Consider the following 18,893-nt stretch of genomic DNA (forward strand, 5'->3'; position numbering starts at 1 on the left):
TTAAAATGTACTTTGTATTTCTAAGTGTCAGTTGAAAGGACCTGGTGTTATTAGGGTCAAATATTTTATTACAAGGTGTCCTATTAATCCAACACAAACACAAAGGTAACTTACCTGGAATTTTCTATGGAACAACCTAAAAACTGGCTGGTCACTACATACTCTCTTCCCAGATAAATCACAACCTTTAGAAGTTGTTTTTTAATCCAAGTTATTCTCATTAATTCACATCAATATTTTTCATATTTGATTTGTTACATTCATAAGCTTGTCCAGCCTTTACTTGGAAATACAAAAAGATTTGTGATGCCTTGTTTTTGTGAATTATTATCTACTGGAATAATCTTAAGAAGTTTTACTTATGTTTTTAATTTAATGTCTAGCATTGTCTTCAAGTAAGTTGTACCCTTTCTAACCTGACATTTAATTAAAGAGAATCACAGATCTTTCAGTAAACAATCCAGAATCCAAAATCTGAAGACCTGGACCAACTCCTAACTTCCAACTGGAAGTCTGTACAAGTCCCCCTATAATTCTCAGGGTGTTTATAGTAATTCAAAAAACAAAAATTAAGTGTCCTACAGAAAACTGATATACAGATACAGCCCAGTGGCTTAAGAAGCAGTAGATGGAAGGTGTGGTTCCTGTACACATTCACCTGTCTGTTGACAAAAACCACATATTTTGAGAAATAAGAGGGGAAAAAACCCAACGAAGTCCATAAAATATTTTTTTAAAACCTTCATTAAAAACCTTAAATTTCTGACAGAGACATCTTTATCATAGTTGTCATTGCAGAAATATTGTAATAAGCAATTTAGAAAGAACGTGTGTTACCTTGGAACCCAGTTGCCCACGTGTGGTACCAGGTAGGAAGCTGTTGGTGCCTAAAGAGCTGCCACCCCAGGAGGGCTCTCATACATTCTTTGTCACATCTGACTGCCCCCTGTACAAACACGATAACAAATTTAAAAGAAAAAAGATCAAATAGTGCAGTATTTAAGAACTATAAGTGAAAAACTACTCTTAGACTTCCTATCAACTTATTTTGCCTCTATAACAAGATTTCATAAATTATATACTAGTCAGTAGCTCAGCTAAAATATTCCATACATCTTATGATTTTTAATAGTAACAAGCATAAAATAGTTATATAGGAAACAGCAAAATAGAAATTTTACACATCTAAATGCAATCTCTAGCAATTCAGGTCTTTTCTCATGCTAATAATAGAACTGCTTAGATTTAACAGCAGAAGACAATTACATGTCACGGAGTGGCCTAATATAAAATGAGAAACTTGTAATATCTACAAGAAAAATTACATTATTAGCATTCATAGCACAACCAATAATGTACTGTATTTCCATCACTTAAGAGCAGCATTTTTTTATCTATTCAGAGCAATTCTGAATATGAAGGTCTAATTCCTGGACACAATCTTATTACAGCATCCAAGATCAACAGGACTATTGCTGCCTTTCCTGTGCTCACAGGACTTGTGGGCACAGGCTGTGAGGACACATATTTGTTTAATTATAATGAAAATGTCACAAAGAATAGGAAGGGTGTTAAATCACCATACAAAGACTTGAACTGGAAGCTGGTAAGGTTTTAATAACACTCTGTTTGTGAATTATGCTTCCAATAACACAAATGTATTATGGAGCTTTAGCTGGTATAAAGCAGTTTCTTATGGTTTAGTGTATTTGAAATGAGAATGGCTGTACTTTGTAGTAACAGAAATACCAATTATGAATCAAACTCTTAGTTTAATTCACTTAATAATAGCTGCAGTTAAGGCAGATGTTTAAAGGCTTAAATTATAAGTTGTGGTTTTGTTGTTTTGCCTTTTTTTTTTTAAATCTCATGGGGGTGTACTGAGTTCTAGCTCTAGATAGTACCTCTAAGAAAAATTAACATGTTAGGGAGAATATGGAAGAAGGGATGTTTATTGTATGACAAGATTTTTTTTGCTCATGTAGGAAAGCATTATTCCATTTTAAAAAGGCCTCATCATAATCCCAACCCAAGGGGACCCATGACAGAGCCTGTCAGCTCAGATTTGTCCTGACTGCTTCTTTTAGGATTCAAATAGCAGCTTTCAAACTCACCACCCATCCACATATCTGCTGTAGCTGGAAGTGAGAACAGCCAGAGTTTACACAGATGGATACCTTTTGGCCTCAGAGCAGCTGCCAGCCCTTCAAAAGCCACAGTGATTCTGCTTCCACAGTTCCATCACTGAGAATGCATGCACAATATTTCACCTAGATTTAATACTAAATGAAATATTCACCTTTTCATCTTTTAAGTTGTTTAGCATTTTATCTCAAACTGGCACCAACCCACCCCTCCAATACAACTGCAAAGATTTCAGTCCCTAAGTCGATGAAAGTTAAGTGACTTACTTCACAAGATCATTATTAAAAGTTTATTTGCATTGCACATAATCACTAGTCTTACACTCTGAATTGTTTTGCAATTACAGGGGTACAGGAACTTTTTAAGAATAATTAAAGGATTTGAACCTGCCTTATCGCTCTTACATAATCAATCAATAAATCAATTTATTGTCAATGACTGGACTTGCCTGGCATATTCTTCATAGCTGTCTACCCCAACAGTAAAACTCAATTTAGCATTCTGGGCATTTCAGGTCCCACACTTTAAAGTCCAATGCAACATAAATCCCTCATTATACTGCAGCATCCCATCTTTAAAAACCCACAAGAATGCTAACTGAAACCAGCCCCCTGGCCAAGCACAAGGTTTGGGACTTGCCTTCCATAGGCTCCAGCTCCACCTCAGGTACTTCCATCCACTACCCACCAAACAATGTGCTGATACATTAAGAACCTCTCTGAATAATAGTAACACTTCTGTCTTATACTACTGCTTCCTCCAAGACTCTACCTTCTCAAGCCCAGGAAAAAAAAAAATCAAAAGAAGAAACCCAAAACAAAACAAAAAAATACATTTTACTTCCTATTGAAGTCTGTTTTCTGTTATGTTAACCACTGGCTAGCCAACATCCTTTCCTGGCCTTATGGAGAGCAGCTGCCAAGAAATGGCCTTCAACCTGCTTACACTGCAAAGGCTTTTTTAGAGAATTCCCCTGCAGGAGACAAGTTCCAGCTGGATGTTATTTCATGTTATTCCCATATGTAAAACATTTTAAAATATGCAAGTTACTTTAGCTTTAAGCAAAGTGCTAAAATACAAAGACCAAAGCTTCTCCTTTATTAAGAAGACAGCACATTGGTTCTGCTCATCTCTGCTTTTGCTGAAACGAGTGAAGTTACAGCACACTTCCCATGTCCTTAGCCATTCCTCTGTTGCACACTCAAGTTCCACCTTATTAGTCAGACATTTTTTCCAGGAGAAACTCCCATCTGAATGGGAGCCTCATGTGTTTAAACAAGAGGGGTCCCACCAGCACCCATGTCCTCTGATCCCCTTCTCGCTCATGGGGTGATCAATCTTCACAGTTCTTATAGTTCCATAATTATGGGTATAAGATGTAGGACTCCCTCCTATTTTTAAATAGTGCCAGCTCATCTCAAAAGGTTGAAAAATATCACCTCATTGTATGCAACAGACTAATAAAAATGCTATGTATCAGCCTAACAGGCCATGTGCAACTCTGACAGTTCTGCTTGTGGAAGAAGTTATGCAGACTCCTGGAGTCAGGCAGCAAGAACAGCTCTTCTCTTGCAGGTAAATCAAGTATTCCAGATGTTTAGCACTGCTTTCCCTTGTGTCAGCAGCTCCTGTGAGCAATCCATCCAAGCAAAGAGGACACACTTTCTGTCTCTCCACGGTGGTATACTTGAAGAAAGGCACACAGGTCTCAGTCTATATGTGCAGATAATAAAATACAATGAGCAGGCAGGAGAGAATGGTAGGAAGGTACCTCAGACAGCATAAAACTGTAGAAATGTCCCTCAGGTACATCCTTGTTCAGTCATTTTGTTTGCTAGAGTTGCATTTGTGACACAGGAGTACTCAAGGCTGGGGGCTCAAAGGGGTCTGCAGAAGCCTTCCAAATTGCAGAGATGTGAGATGGGGATAGTTCTACATATCCAGAGTCAGCTGAATGAAGCAAACATCAAAAAAATCTCCTTTGACTTTGTCTGTGTTTATTTAATATACACAGCAAGATTGCTGCATCTCAGCAGGCTGAGCTGACACCTCACAGAGACTAGAAGAGCATTCTCAGTTGCATTTCCAGTTCTCCTTCTCATCAGCATCTGAATGGGTGTGTAGTGAATCCTTGAGGAGAAAGAAAAAGAAAAAACATACCAGAAATTTCTTTTGTGCCCACTGCTTCCTCAATCCTTACTGCAAGAGGAGGCTCAAAGAATCCCAACCCATCCTTTCACCCAGAGGATCAGGTAGTGTTACACAACCCCAACTCTACAGGGGTATTTTGCCACCAAGAGCTGCCCTGCTACATGCCCTCTCTGCAGTTTCATCTCTCCTGCCTCAAGTGTTGATCTTGCTTAGGAAGTAAAAGAAACATCTTGGTGACCACATCTCTCATCCTGGTGGCACAGGGCAGCTTTGCTAGAGTGGGATTTTCCTTTACCTGGGCTAGAAGCTGGTGATGCCTCAGGTGCCTGTAGAAGTGCAGCACAGCAGGATCAGCTCTCACTGCTTTGGGGTCAAAATCCAGGACACGGAGCCCCGCCAGGCTTCGGGCTCGGGACAGGGCTACGTAGGCCTGGCCACTCTCAAAGACTCTGGCCAGGGAGATCTCCACACAGTCCAGAGACATGCCCTGCCAAAGGCACAGAGGGCTGGGTTACACAGCAAACAAACATTGGGATGTATCAGCACTAACCTGTCTTGTGAGTCTGTCCAAGGTACCATCTTTGGGAAAAGGTTTTGATTTTAAAAAAAAGGGAATCAGTAGAAAGCAAAGACATTTTTCCACTGTCAGGAAATTTCTAGCAGACAGTAGGATCCACTAACTCCAGTGAGGTTCTTGTTGTGTGAAACTCCATAAATTCCATCTAATCAAGATAGCAGGGGAAGAAATCCTGCTGGTTTCACTCTTAGTAGTTAACTGGAGCAGGCACCATTCTCAAGCAGTCCTCAGGGAGACCTGAGAGAGAGTTTGGGTAAGGCCTGGCCAGCCCTGCCCCATGGGTTGTCCCAGGTGCAGCAGAATTTACAGCATGGCCTAGTTTAAACTATAAACTCATAGGTCACAGGTCTCCAAGACCAGTATTTATCAAATATGAAGTCTTCTGGAAAGAAAGGAACTTTTAAAATATTACATTGTCACCTTGAAAGTTATATTGAAAAAATCCCCACTCTGCAACACCAAAAGGGCGAGACCAGCCCAAAGAGCACAGCTGTGGCTCCAGCAGCCTCCTCAGTGACACTGCAGAGCTCAGGTCCCCAGTGCTCTCAGGAGAGCACTACCCTCATCAGCCCACAGTGATAAATAATGCTGCTGTATAGCCCAACTCCAACTCTGCAGATGGCAGTGCCCTTAGGGAAACCCCAGCAGTACTGAGAGCCCCACTCTCTGCAGCTAGACACATATTCTGGCCTTCCCCCCCAGCAAGGGCCTTTCAGCTTCCCCTCCTGTTTCACCAGCAATACAAGCTCACCCAGGAAATAAGGTTTATACTGGTGTAAAAGTTTATAGACAGCTGTACAAGAACACCCACCTGACTCTTGTGAATGGAAATGGCCCATGCCAATTTTAAAGGTAATTGCTGACGACTCAGATGAACTCCTGATGGTCCTTTGATGACCCATTTCTCCATTTTTATGAGCTGTGTGACCCCACAGAGAAACCTCACCTTAGGCAGCCCTGTAGGAATGGGAGCAGGAAAAAAAACAGGAATGTATTCCTGACATTCAACAGCCAGGATGTCAGCAGCTAAAGAACAGCTTTTTTCTGCCTAAACCAAACCTAAATCCACAGACAGTTAATAGCATGTCCTGAAATGATGTTTGACATCTACTTAAGCAGAAGAATTAAAGGCAGGTATTTTACCAGTCGAGATGCAGAGAAAAATACATTTTGCAGGTAGCAGAAGATTATTCTTTGACAAAAACAAACAAAAATTAATCAAAACTTGCTTCAGCAGAGCAAACAGGAAATTCAAATGAGCATACACATTTGCATACAGAATACAGAACACAAGAGGCCTACAGATAGCTGTAGCTGATGCAGTGCATGACATCACAGCTCGTGAGAGCCCCAAGCTTGCAGAGATCTCTCTGCTTTCTCTCAAATTATTACCAAGCTGTAAACAAATAAAGAAGTCATCAGCCACCAATGACACACTGTTTTGCTATTTTCCCCACTTCCTTCAACAAAAGATCAAAAGGCTTGCTTACCCTTCTGTTCACTTTCAAACCCTACAACGACACCTCGTGCCCCATTCACCAGCCCTTGAGACACATCAAGGTTCTTTGCTAACATCACCTACAGAGAAAAAGAAATATCTTCAATGCACTGCTTCTACAGCCTGTTCAGCTACCTGCAGCTAAATTTCTTGCCAGGAAGCATGAGCACATCAGGCTGATTTGGCCAAATTGTCCTATCCTGCCTATTGCAGCACCATCTCCCATTTGATTGGAATTATTTCATAGCCTTTCCTTCCTAGGATTCCTAACTACATCATTTTACAGCATTGAACACTTTACTTGAGCTATTTCTGTCCACAGCTGTGAGCTCAGATCCAGGGAGCAGTTTCCCCTTCACCAGGCATCACCAGCCTATGTGAATACAGATTCTGGGAATAGCAAAGGAACAAGTTTCCAAAGCAAACAGTGCTACTACTAAGTACAATCCCACATCCTTTCCATTCTGACAGCCCCAGCTCAGAGCTAGGTGCCTGGTCCAGCAAATATGGCAAGCTGTGCCCTACCTTTACAGGTAGGGGAGGGCTGCTGTACCTGGAGCTGAGACTGCAGGCAAGGACTGCTTATGCTCTCTGCTACTGGAAAGCTTCTAAATATGACTGGACATGTCTGTCAAAGTCACAGCAATCACCACTGTCCTCAAGACATGGACCTGAGCTCATCTTCTGTGTGGATAAGACTCTAAGCAAAAAAGATACAGGAGATTGGGATCATCTTCTGTTGGCCTGGCATTGTCATTCTAGACTGAATTTGCATTCTATTTATTAATCTACTCTATACATTTCTCTGATATTCCTCCATTTTTCTTATGCCATCTGTTCTGGTCTATCACACGTGTGTACACACACTTACCTGAGCTCCAAGCTTTAGCTCAACTCTACCACCCACAGGACACTGAGCATCAATTAACTTCACTAGCATTGGGTCACTGTCCAAAGCCTCAAACACATGCACTTCTCCTGTTAAGGAAAGACAGAACTTACAACTGTTGAACATACTCTACACAGCATTTCAGGACGTTCAGCATTTATTTCTAACAGCAATTCCTCTTTTAATATCCATTCTGCTCTGCTGCTAGGATATCCTCACACAAACCTAGTCACATCTAACAGCAGAGAGCTCACTATTGCCTCTCTTCCCTATCTAACTTCCAGAGCATGAAAAGGCACAGGAATGAAAGGTCAGCAGTAAATAAGAACTGAGTAGACAGCATTTTGAGCAGTTTCACTCACTACCAACACCAGATCTCCAAAGCAGACTAACAAAGAATCCAAGGGCCAGCAAGGGAGACAAAAAAGAGCCAGTAGTTTCCTCCACCGAGTTCACCTGGAAGCTGTTGCAAGCGTCTCTCGTTGGTTATTTCTACATCATCTTTATGGGTGCACAGCCTCGTAGCCAGGATCCCATCACGCTCAGACTTGTGAGCAGCTGTCTGCATCAGCTGTCTGGTAACCTCCTCTGTGCACCTGGTAGCCAGGAAAAGGGAATTCTTCTTTAAAGTGATCAGGGACAGGTTTGAGCAGCAGTAACCTCCACACAGCTAGATCAGTCTGTGCAAGCTACAGGCCTCCAGAGAGGACAGAGAAGGATCCCTGCATAAAGTGAGAGAGCAGAGCCAGTGTGTGCCCCAGCCCTGCCAGCTCAGGATCCTTTGAATTAATTCACAGAAATTGCACAGGGACCCTAGGAAGACCCTTCCTTACCAGAGCAGCATATATGAAACCTGTCTATGTTAACTAAAGCATTTATAGCTTTTGCCCACAGCCACACATTCCTGACAGGGTACAGAAAAGTGAAAAACTGCTCTTTACTCTGCTCCACGTGTGGGGAGCAGGGATTACAAAGAGAGGTGAGTTTCTCCTCACCTGCCTAAACGGATTGCACTCAGGATTGAGACAAAGGTCTTGTCAGTCTGTCTCCGCACTTCAGTCAGCTCCATGTTTATGTGGATGCATTTCCTCCAGCTTTTTGCCTGGAAAAAATCATTGTCTTGTTAAGAAAGAGAAAGACTTGAGGTATGAGAATGAATTTAGGAACAGTTTTGTACCTGGAAGCAGAACTTGGTTTCTTCATTAGCCTTGCAGACTGGGGGTAGCTGTAAGAAATCCCCACAGATAATTAGCTGAATTCCTCCAAAAGGCTCATCCCGTTTTCTGACAGCCCTGAAAGGGATAGAAGAGAAGTTTTGAATGTCCTCCAGAATCTAGATATAGTCAGGTCCCAGAAGTTGCTTCTAAATCTGTCAGTATATTCAAACCTAGACAACCTGCAGTGAAAGATATTTATCCCCAGCTGCCTCAGAAGAGCTCAAATAATTAAGCAGTGTGAGTACAAGACATTAAATTTTCTTTGCTTACCTAGCCCAGAGGTCAATACTGGTCTTGATTCTTTAGTGGCTGTTATACTACAGCTACTTCTCTCTGCCAAGAGAGAGCTTTTGGGCAGAGCTGTACATTCTGGACTCAGCTCTATAGACACCAATTAACTCAGGAGAGAACAACCCAAACAGCCACAGCTGTGAGTGAGGAGTGGACATGACCAAAACCTATCTCATAGTAAAGATCGACCCAGATGCTACGATTTCATGCCTCCTTACCATCCTGTCGAAGCAGCTGCTTGTATCCATTCACAAAATGAAAAAAAGGAAGCAGACTGGAAGTTTAGAGAAATTCATTGCTGCTAGACCTGACAATTGCTCACCTTGCCACTGCTTCCAGCTTGTCAAAGAACTTGCCGTCCACCATTGAGATCTCATCAATAATTAAGTGCTGGCAGGCCAGCCAGTGCTGGCGCACCCCCGGCCTCTCTGCCAGCTGAATGCACTGTTCCAGCGGTGCCTTCCCAGAGCCGATCCCTGTCACAGGACAAAAGAAGCAATGCTTTAGGATGCTCCTGATTCTTTGGGAAGGGAGTAAGAGCTCCCAGCCCCTCACTGTCGGGCAGGCCATCACCTGCAAAGGCGTGGAGAGTTGTGCCACCGATGTGACAAGCCGCCACTCCCGTGCTGGCTGTAGCGTAGGTGATGTTGGGAGGGAGGGAGCCCAAGATCCTCTTCAGCAGGAACGACTTCCCAGTCCCTTCGAGAGAGAAGCAACAGGTCAATGGCCAGGACTTTCCCCGGGGAGCCGATGAGAGTGGCCGGGACCGCTCACCTGCGGAGCCGGTGAAGAAGATGCTCTTCCCGCTCCGCACGGCGCCCAGCACCGCCTCCTGCTCCGCCGAGAGCCTCGCCGGGGGCCGCCTCTCCGCGCGGGGCACCTGCGGGACAGGAGGGGCGCGCTGTGAGGCTGGGCAGGGCCGCTCCCCGGGGCCGCGCCCTTGCCCCGGGACTCACCTCCGCCGGGCGCTGCCCCCGCTCTTGGCGGCGGCCGGGGCCGCCCAGCAGGTCCCGCTCCTGCACCGGGCTGATGACGGAGAAGGACGGCGGCGGCCGCTCCAGCAGGCGGGGGCGGCGCGGCGCGTCCCGCGGCCCGGCGGCCACCTTGAGGCGCAGGAGGCGGAGGAAGCGGCGCAGCGCGTCCGGGGGGCAGTCGGACAGCAGCACCTGGGCGCCGTCCGGTCCCACCCGCACCGCCGCCCGCCCCTCGCCCGCGAACCGCGTGAAGAGCCTCACGGCGTCACCGGCCAGCACGAAGCTCAGCACCGCCGCCGCCGCGCCGCTGCCGCCGGCCACCCGCAGCACGGGCTGCCGCAGCTCGTTGCGGCCCAGCAGCACGGTCGCGTTCCGCATCAGGCGGCGGCGCGGGGCGAGGCCCCCCGGCAGCGGCTGCTCCACGGCCGCCGTGCAGCGCAGCTCCGCTGCCTCCATCAGCCCCACCAGCCGTTCAAACGCGCCGCGTGCGCCGCCGCCAATCAGCGCCGGGGGCTTTAACTCGGCGGCCAATAGGAGGCGGGAAGGGTGGGGCGCGAGGCGGAGTGCCGCGCGGGCCAATCAGCGGCCCCGGCGGCAGCACGCGGGCGTTGCTAGGGCAGCCGCGCGGGCATGGGCGCTCGCCGCGGGGAGCGGGACCCGCCGGACGCGCGGCAGAACCGCCTCCAGGCAGAGCGGGCCAGGAAGGAGCGCCGCTGGCAGCTGCTCTTCACCCAGTATACTGTGAACCCCATCCATCCCGGTGAGGCCTCCCGGCCAACCACGGGGAACCGGCGTAAAGCCCCGGGGGCAAAACAAGCGGTGAGGGGAGTGGGGGGGCCGGGGCAGGCCCGCAGCGCTCAGCTGCACTCAGGGACGAACAGCCGCAGCCCAGAGCGGCCAGCGAGAGGGTAAAGCTGGAAAGGGCAACTGGTGCACTTCCCTTTTGCACACTCAGAGACAGAACACAGACGTGACCCGCTTGCCTAGATGGTGCCTTCCGTAACCACGTAGAAGTGAGGCAACTATTTAGGGTGAGGAATTTACAAATTCAGTGTAAATACAGAGCCAAGATGGGGTAGAGGGCCCCAACACTACACCCTGTTCCTTCAGGTCCTGATCACTTTCTACCTGCTAATTCACAGTCTGTGCTAGCACAGGCAGGTGATGTAAGTAGATTCTTTCAGGTCTAAGTTCTTCAATAAAACAACAAAGATAAATGATTTCCTGAGACTTGGCACTCTGCAGGCTATCCCTTGGCTGGGGTGGGACTCTGATATGGTAAGCACAGGCAGCATCCTATTGAAAGGTCTTTAGCACAGTTAATGCCCTTCCCTTCCTAGAAGTTGCCATTAATCTGTATTTCTAACTCATTTTCTTCTATGCACAAGCAGTTCAATAATACATATTCTATACCTGGCTGTGATGCCAAATTCACATTAAAGTCATTCACCTCTCATTTCTCTCCAGTCCACATGGTTTCTAGGAAGCCAATGTCTTGGCACGAGAACATACAGGAGCCGATAGATGGTAAGAAGTCTCTGAAAAGCTTGTGGTAACTACATAAGAAAATTATTAACACATAAGATTTAGTAATTGTAACCAGTCTAAAATAGCATGTATGCGGACACACCTCTGTGACCATATAAGTTAATCTCAATAAATGATTTTTGTTTGTAAAGCAGGTTTTGCCCACTTTAAGGCCCTTTCCTATTGCTTTCCATTTTCAGCACAAGTTTGCATCCATGCAATTATGGTCTTATTTTTGTTTTTAATTAAAATATGGAGCAACTGTAAAATAGATAAAATTCCTTATATTCATACTATAATGTGACAGTGTCCACAGGGGTTTTCAGGATGAGGGAAGAGACGTAGGTCTGACTCCATATTTCAGAAGGCTTGATTTGTTATTTTATGACATATATATTACATTTTAACTATACTAAAAAGAATAGAAGGAAAAAGTTTCATCTCAGAAGGCTAGCTAAGCTAAGAATAGAATGGAATGAATAAGAAAGGTCTGTGTCTCAGACAGAGAGTCCAAGCTAACTGGGCTGTGGTTGGCCATTAATTGTAAACATCCAAGATGGGCCAGTCACAGACACACCTGATATATTCCACAGCAGCAGATAACCATTGTTTACATTTTGTTGCTGAAACCTCAGCTTCTCAACAGGAAAAAATCCTAAGAAAAGGATTTTCATAAAAAGATGTCTGCGACACTATAAAATTTTGGTTTGGAGAATCTAAACCTCTCAGGAAAACAAAAATACCTAGAAGCATGTTGTCTGCCACTGCAGATTCTACCCAACTAAACTGCTGAAATTACTGTCCAGTCTTACTTTAGAAAACTGATAAGAGCCCTTAGAGCAGCTGCTCCCTTATTTTTAACATGCCAGTTTTGTCTAGAAACCTTAATGGGTCAGGTAAGTTTGGCCTGCTCTATTCAAGGACTGGGGAGGGTGGCAAACCAAACCAGGGGAAGGCTGCAGGTCTCAGGCAACCGAGAAAGTCGAGAGCTGTCATGGAGCACTGGTTTGTACTAGATGTGGTGTAGGAAAAGCAAGATGCTGCAGTACAGTAGTCAGGGATACAGAATTACAGGACAGTACTGTCAGGCAAATCTTGAAACTTCCTTGGGAAATACTTGAGTAGAAATGTCACCATGCATTCTGACAGTATGATTCACAGAAGCACAGGGGCTGTTTTTAAACACACTTTCATTTGTATTTGTGTCTCGTTTTTTAAACAACAGATGAATTCCTGAAACTTCTTCACCGTGCAGCAGTGGTGCCAAGAGAGAAATACTCAGAGCCACAATCTGAAAGCCAAGAAATTGGCTGGCATACAAAACCTTTGGTGAGTAGGATGCTTAAATACTCAGCCCTTTACAGGATTCAGAGATGTTAAGCCTGCCACACTGAAAAATACTCAAGCGGGAAAACAATTTGTGACAAGCAAGGAAAACAAGAATTACAGGGAATGAGCAGAGCTCTTCACAGAAAATGTTTTTTAAATTTACACCTAAGAGGACTCTTCACACTAGCAGAGACTCGTGAACAGAGAAGCAGTACACTTCCCCTGAGAAACCTGACTGCAAAACATCTACAGAGACAGTGACAGCACACTGCCAAATGCCACAGGTGTACTCAGGGCTGTTTATTAAAGCATTCAGCCATGAGAAATGGCATAGTGAGCAATGCAAAGTGATGTACTGAAGTACTGTGAAAAGAAACGTGCTGCTGCACAGCATCTTTCAAAGTCATTGCAAGCAGAACCATAAAATTAATAATCATCTAAGTATACCCAAAGCAGATACCACAGTGAGGATTCATCTGGGGAAGTGTGAATAAACAGGAGAAGAAATATGATTAACAAGCTGAGACATCAATCATATCTGGCAAACAGCTGTGATAATGTAGAGCAATTAGCGTTTTGGGAAAGGCAAATTTTGGCCTGTTATAAAGAAAACTAAGATAAATAAGAAAATAAGACAGTCTTCATTGACTTTTCATATTATATATCAAGTAAACTAGTTAGTAATGACAAGAGTAGAGACAGACATCCCAGCTGGGCTCTGTGGTATTAAGGAACTGCTGGTAGGATTAGTCTGGCAGGGTGGAGGCAACTAAACTTGTGTGTAGGGAAGCAAGTTTGATTCTTAGAGTCAGAAGTAATGATGTTGTTTAATTTGTTAAGTTTTCCTTATTCAGCAGGTTTGACCATAACAAAGCAGAGAACAATACAGTGGTACCCTGCTCTTCTGTCATTTGGACATTTCTCAGCAGTGGAACACCATGCATCACTCCCCCAGGAGGGACTCCTACTACTGATTTTAGTAAGAGCACATGACTGTTTGTCATTCTTGTTTCCCAGGTTCCTTTTGACCGCAGTGATACCAGATTCTACTTCCCACGCCAGACAACTGAGATCACCATCCATGGCTACCCTGCACCACGGGGACAGAAGTCTAAAGACCAGGAGGAAAGCTACAGATAGATGTTGACATCTAATGTGTTAGGTCCTGCTTGTTATCTAGCAAGTCTGGCAGATTTCTAGTGAGAGATGATAGAAAAGAGAGCTTTAATCTGTCCAGATTTACAACCTGACAACAGTGTCACAAATAAACCTATCTGTAAGGCTCTGTATTTGTCTCATTGCTGTTCCTATACCCATCTACACAGATAATCTAAAAAACCACTCTAACATCTCAAAAAGCTTCAGACTTCTTACTTTGACATTGGCAACATGACCCAGAACTCAAGGTCACCAACTTCATCTTAACAGTAGTGGTGGAAAAAGCTGTCAGAATGAAGGGAACAAAGGGCAGACTTCAGCCACCATTCATTGAACAGCTAAACATGAGTTACACATAGTTCTGTGCAAACCACTTAATGCATTCACACAAAACGGGTTTAAGTAGAAAACAATCCTTCAACAAAACACAGTAAGAAAAAAATTGAGTGATAAGGCACTGTTTCCACTGGCTTTTTTTCCTTGCCACTTCAAAGCATCCAGCTTGCTCCACAGTTAACTGCTTGATGACAGCAGAAACACATCTTGCAACACAAAAAAACACAGGAACCCCTCTGGGGAGCACAGTTCTCTTAGCGGGCTCGGTTCTTCATTTTCTGCCTTGCTCTCTTTCCAGGTCTCTTCTGCAAAAAAAAAAAGATAGATTCAGATTTTTATTTTCATGTTCTCCATCTTTGTTTTAGCTCTATAGCTTGGGGAGGATACCAAAGAGAGGGTATTTGTCAGAACGTCTGGAGAAGAAGGTTTTGGCACACAGGTAGCAAACAGCACTTTTTAACTCCCTTTCTGATTTTCCTGCTGATACCAAACCACTGTTCCCAGCTCTGTTAGTAACTGAATTATGCTTAGCTCCCAAAGACAGGCATCACTTCCTGATGCTGGAGGCACATATCATGCACTCATCTCTCCCTGCCAGACATGGACTGGCTTCCAAGCCAACCAGGATCGATTTCATGCAACATTTTACTTACATTAAGGGCTTTTTTCCCTCCTTTTCCTCCTTTTCCTCCTCTTCCTCCTTTTCCTGGGCCTTTGTTGTGAGCCACTTTTGACTGGAAGCTGGATACGTCATTAAAACTCTCCTTTGTGTTCCACTTGGAGCCCTTCTTCTTCCCACCAAAACCAAACTTCTGATTTTTGTATCGTCTTTTGGCATTTGGTCTGAAAAACAACCAACCAGCATCACTGCCTACATTCCTTGTTTCAGAAAGCTCTCAAGACACACATAAATATGCTCATGGTATCCCATCAACCACCATAAACTTTTCCCCTCTTAACAAAGACGCAGAAATCACATTTCAGTCTCTGCTCCATTTTGGCCATAGTTTTCTTTAGGGAGAGAAAGCCACCTTGGATTTATTTTAACACTAAACAGAACAGTTTTCTTGTTCCCCAAAATTATCCCCTAAAAAGACTAAAAAATCAGACATTCTGTGATTAACTCTCTTGTTTCTGGTCTCACCCCTTCTTTGTCCGTTGACTTGCATTGCCTTTTTTATTCCTTGAGATGACGTCTGCTCTTCATCTAGAAAGTCCAGCTTGTCAGAGAGACCTACAAGAGTGAAGACATCACAGCTACACCTCAGAAAGTACAAATTTTCAGTCTAAGCAAGTAAGGTCACCCTCACTGAAGAACAGCTGCTTGGGAGGTTTTTCACTGCCACTGGCACACAATTCTGCACAGCAGCAGCTTTCCAACCTCAAGGCCCAGAACTACAGACACAGTGACCACATCACACTGCTCTATACTGCTCACACACCACTATTGCCGCTACACATTTGTTCTCTTAGACAAGTTGACTTTACCTTTCTGGTATTTCTTGACTGCATTCAACATATTTTTCTTCTCCTTCTGTCTCCTCTGCAGAACCTCAACTTGCACCTGAGATTAAAAGCAGAATGTTAGTGTTGTTCCTTGCAGCGTCCCATACTTTTTTTTAAGGTATCCTATCTTTTGTTCTGTTTTCCTTCAGAGCAGCTAGACAGGAGACTAGACAGGTTCTGTGTGTTTTAGCCAGACTCCTGTGGCTGCATTTTTCCAGGCCCCCACTCAGGCTCCAAATTCTTGTCACAGATCCTTTTGCACATGTCCCTTTTGTAGCTCCTCACCTTCTTGCCATATTTTCTCATTGCACGGAGTTGTTTTGCTTTCTCAGACCTTTCCATTGCTTCCTGTTTACTCTTAAGTTTCTGTCGAATCTAATTAGGGAATAGAAAAACAGAATTTATCAGCAACACAAAAGAAAAAAAAAAGAATTTTATAATTTCTGTACTGATTATAGCCAAAATCTGGCTAAAAAAGACAAAATTCACACAAGAGAGAAGAAAAAGCCTTATAATGGGCTCTAATGGAACTGAGAGTATCATATCAGTCTATTTGGGTGCATCAAAAAGACTTAATAGTTTCTTTCTTGTCATTATTAAAAGTAAAGCACTGAAGAGAAGACAACAGTCCTGTAGAAAACATTTTTTCTGTTCCCTCCTTGTTCACAAACATTTTTATAAGGATGCTGCCTTATGGAGAATTACAAAGATTTCAACACAGATCTTAGTGATTCAGTCTAGTGACTCCAGTACGAGATAAAAACTGTTCTTCAAATGAAATCAGCAACAGAAGAGAACAGTAATGTGCAGGATTGACTTAAGCCTTAGTACCAGCTAGTTATCGTTCTTCAGCTTATCTAGAAAGGTTCCATCAGAAAGCAGAACAGTGACCCAATGCTACATGAACCTTCCAACTAGACTCCAGCTCATGTTTCTTTAATTTATACAATGTAGTCTTTTTTCAAAATCTAAACCAAAAAATAGAGTTCAATTTTGAACAAAAGACTACAGTCAAGAAGGAAATGTGTGAAAGACTTATTTCCTACACTAATCTAATTTCCGATCCAAAACAGATTCATTCAATAACATACAATTTAAAATAACAGAAAACCAGAACACACTGACAATAAACAGAAGGTGATACTTAAATAGGAAGAAAAGGATTGCATTAAAGCCACAGTCAACTGCAAGTTTTATGACAAAGAGCAAAAACACAGGTAACTTTACATCCACTAATGCACATACTAATAAAAATTCTCCCTTTTTAATATTAAACACATTCAGGACAAAGTATAAATCATGTTTTTCTACTTTATCATCCAACCTGTTATAAAAATCCCTACATTGCACCAAAAACCTAAAGAAAAAGAAATCTCCTGTCACAAAGTTTCAATCCCAATCATTGTCACAGGAATCAGAAAAGCAATGAGGGTCAATACTTACATATCACACCTTAAATTTAATCCCAACCCCATGCAAAAACACACACATTACACTGGAAAGAAAACCATTCCCTGCACATACCTTCTGCATCTGTTGGTCTGATTTGGCCATCTCTGCAAAGTAATCATCCGGCCTCCTCGTGGGAACTTGGAGCTTACGCAGCCTAGGGAGGGCTTCCAGGACAGCTGCCTGAGCCTGCCGGTAGCTGGGAGAGAGCACAGCATGAGCTGTCACTGCCTCAGCCCTGTCACTGCCCCGGCCCTGTCACTGCCCCGGCCCTGTCACTGCCTCGGCTCTGTCACTGCCCCGGCCCTGTCACTGCACGCACTCTGTCACTGCACCAGCCCTGTCACTGCCCCGGCCCTGTCACTGCACGCACTCTGTCACTGCCCCAGCCCTGTCACTGCCCCGGCCCTGTCACTGCCCCGGCCCTGTCACTGCCCCGGCCCTGTCACTGCACCGGCCCTGTCACTGCACGCACTCTGTCACTGCCCCAGCCCTGTCACTGCACGCACTCTGTCACTGCCCCAGCCCTGTCACTGCCCCGGCCCTGTCACTGCACCGGCCCTGTCACTGCACCCGCTCTGTCCTGCCCCGGCCCTGTCACTGCCCCGGCCCTGTCACTGCCTGTTGGGCACCTCAGAGTGCTGACACAAACTGCTCACACAAGCAGGCTGATACTGGGATCTAGCAAGCATTGGTCTGGTCTAGCAAACATTCAGTGCTACTGAAAGCAGCTTAGGTGCCAGCACAACATTAACATTTATGCCTTGCACATATACATTTATCTTATTTCCAGTTATCAGGGGGTTTTGTTGGAATATAAAAGGCAAAGCAAAACAAGAGAACTGTAAGAGCACCAAAACAAACCCACAAAGAAATCAGTATCTTGTGTTAAAGTGTTAGTCCTGCTATCAAGGAGCTTTTAAAATAAACTCAGCAAAGGATGAAGTCTGTTATAAAGAGAGAAATTATTCATTTTAAGTCACACAGGAGCTGAATATACTAGCACTGATTTGTAGTTGTTTTGGAAAACATTCAGAGCCATCGAATGTAAAATAACATGGCCAAGAGTATCACAGTGACAGCCAGTGTAGCAGTCTGCAGCAGTCTGTAGCATACTGGTGAAAGAAACATAACTCCAAAAACGCAGCAACACAGTGAGACACTGCATGAAATGTCTTTTTGACACTTACAAACTCATCTCTCTCTGGAAATCATTCTCAGGGTCAACGGCATCAGACGTAGAAGCATTCTGAGAAACGGGGTCCACGACCGGGCCCAGAGTTACGTCCAGCCTTTCCACCCAGGCGAGCTGCTGCCTGAATTCGGCCAGGCACTGCTTCAGGCCGTCCTGTGAAAGGAGCCCAGCTCAGCACAGCAGCGCACCGACCGATCCGCACGCCTGGCCCGGCTCAGTGACCGAGTGATACTGCGGGCTGCTCCTCGGGGCCGCCGGGGCACATCCGCAGCCCGCCCCGCAGCGCAGAGCGCCGAAGCCCGGCCCGCGGCCCCGCCGAGCCTCCCGCACGCTGCTCCCGGCGCTGGGGCCGCGGCCCTGGCCGGGCTTTTCCCGGTCCCCGCGTTCCCGCTCACCGTGTCATTGCGCCGCTTCGGCCGCTCCTCCAGCACCACGTTGAGCCCCGGCTTCAGCGCGCCCTTCGCGAAGGCCTCCTGGAGCTGTGAGAGATTTCGGTCAGTCCGCGCCGCCGGCACCGGGCGGCCCTTCCCTACCGGGATCGCCACGGCGGCCACGGGCTCACCTCCGAGTCCGAGAGCGAGGAATCCTCCGAGTCCGAGCCGGAGTCCGAGAAGGAGCCACGCCGCGCCACCGCCGCCGCCATCGCTGCCG

General features: G+C 45.2%; 3 protein-coding genes across 3 annotated transcripts; 1 reads left to right on the plus strand and 2 right to left on the minus strand.

The window, feature by feature from the left end:
- Positions 1-4,218: 4,218 nt before the first annotated feature.
- On the minus strand, positions 4,219-10,204 carry PIF1 (PIF1 5'-to-3' DNA helicase). The gene is made up of 11 exons (XM_036388017.1): positions 9,725-10,204; positions 9,342-9,648; positions 9,091-9,244; positions 8,438-8,552; positions 8,256-8,362; positions 7,717-7,856; positions 7,243-7,349; positions 6,364-6,451; positions 5,685-5,830; positions 4,592-4,783; positions 4,219-4,275 (listed from the first exon to the last, which is right to left on the minus strand). The coding sequence occupies exons 1-11, from the start codon at positions 10,196-10,198 to the stop codon at positions 4,219-4,221; spliced, it is 1,887 nt and encodes a 628-aa protein (XP_036243910.1). The 5' UTR covers positions 10,199-10,204.
- A 163-nt stretch (positions 10,205-10,367) lies between these two features.
- Positions 10,368-13,883, plus strand: CFAP144 (cilia and flagella associated protein 144). The gene is made up of 4 exons (XM_036388173.2): positions 10,368-10,502; positions 11,210-11,269; positions 12,495-12,598; positions 13,616-13,883. Exons 1-4 carry the CDS (start codon positions 10,373-10,375, stop codon positions 13,736-13,738), a joined length of 417 nt encoding a protein of 138 aa, XP_036244066.1. The 5' UTR covers positions 10,368-10,372; the 3' UTR covers positions 13,739-13,883.
- Positions 13,884-13,949: 66 nt separating this feature from the next.
- EBNA1BP2 (EBNA1 binding protein 2) lies at positions 13,950-18,888 on the minus strand. The gene is given in 10 exon segments (XM_036388171.1): positions 13,950-14,397; positions 14,746-14,935; positions 15,237-15,288; positions 15,291-15,326; positions 15,581-15,656; positions 15,884-15,973; positions 17,123-17,246; positions 18,238-18,395; positions 18,638-18,721; positions 18,805-18,888. Coding segments are annotated over 10 exon segments (942 nt in total). The 5' UTR covers positions 18,886-18,888; the 3' UTR covers positions 13,950-14,346.
- Between the last annotated feature and the right edge of the window lie 5 nt (positions 18,889-18,893).

The sequence above is a fragment of the Molothrus ater genome, chromosome 9 (assembly GCF_012460135.2).
Source record: "Molothrus ater isolate BHLD 08-10-18 breed brown headed cowbird chromosome 9, BPBGC_Mater_1.1, whole genome shotgun sequence".
NCBI lineage: Eukaryota > Metazoa > Chordata > Aves > Passeriformes > Icteridae > Molothrus > Molothrus ater.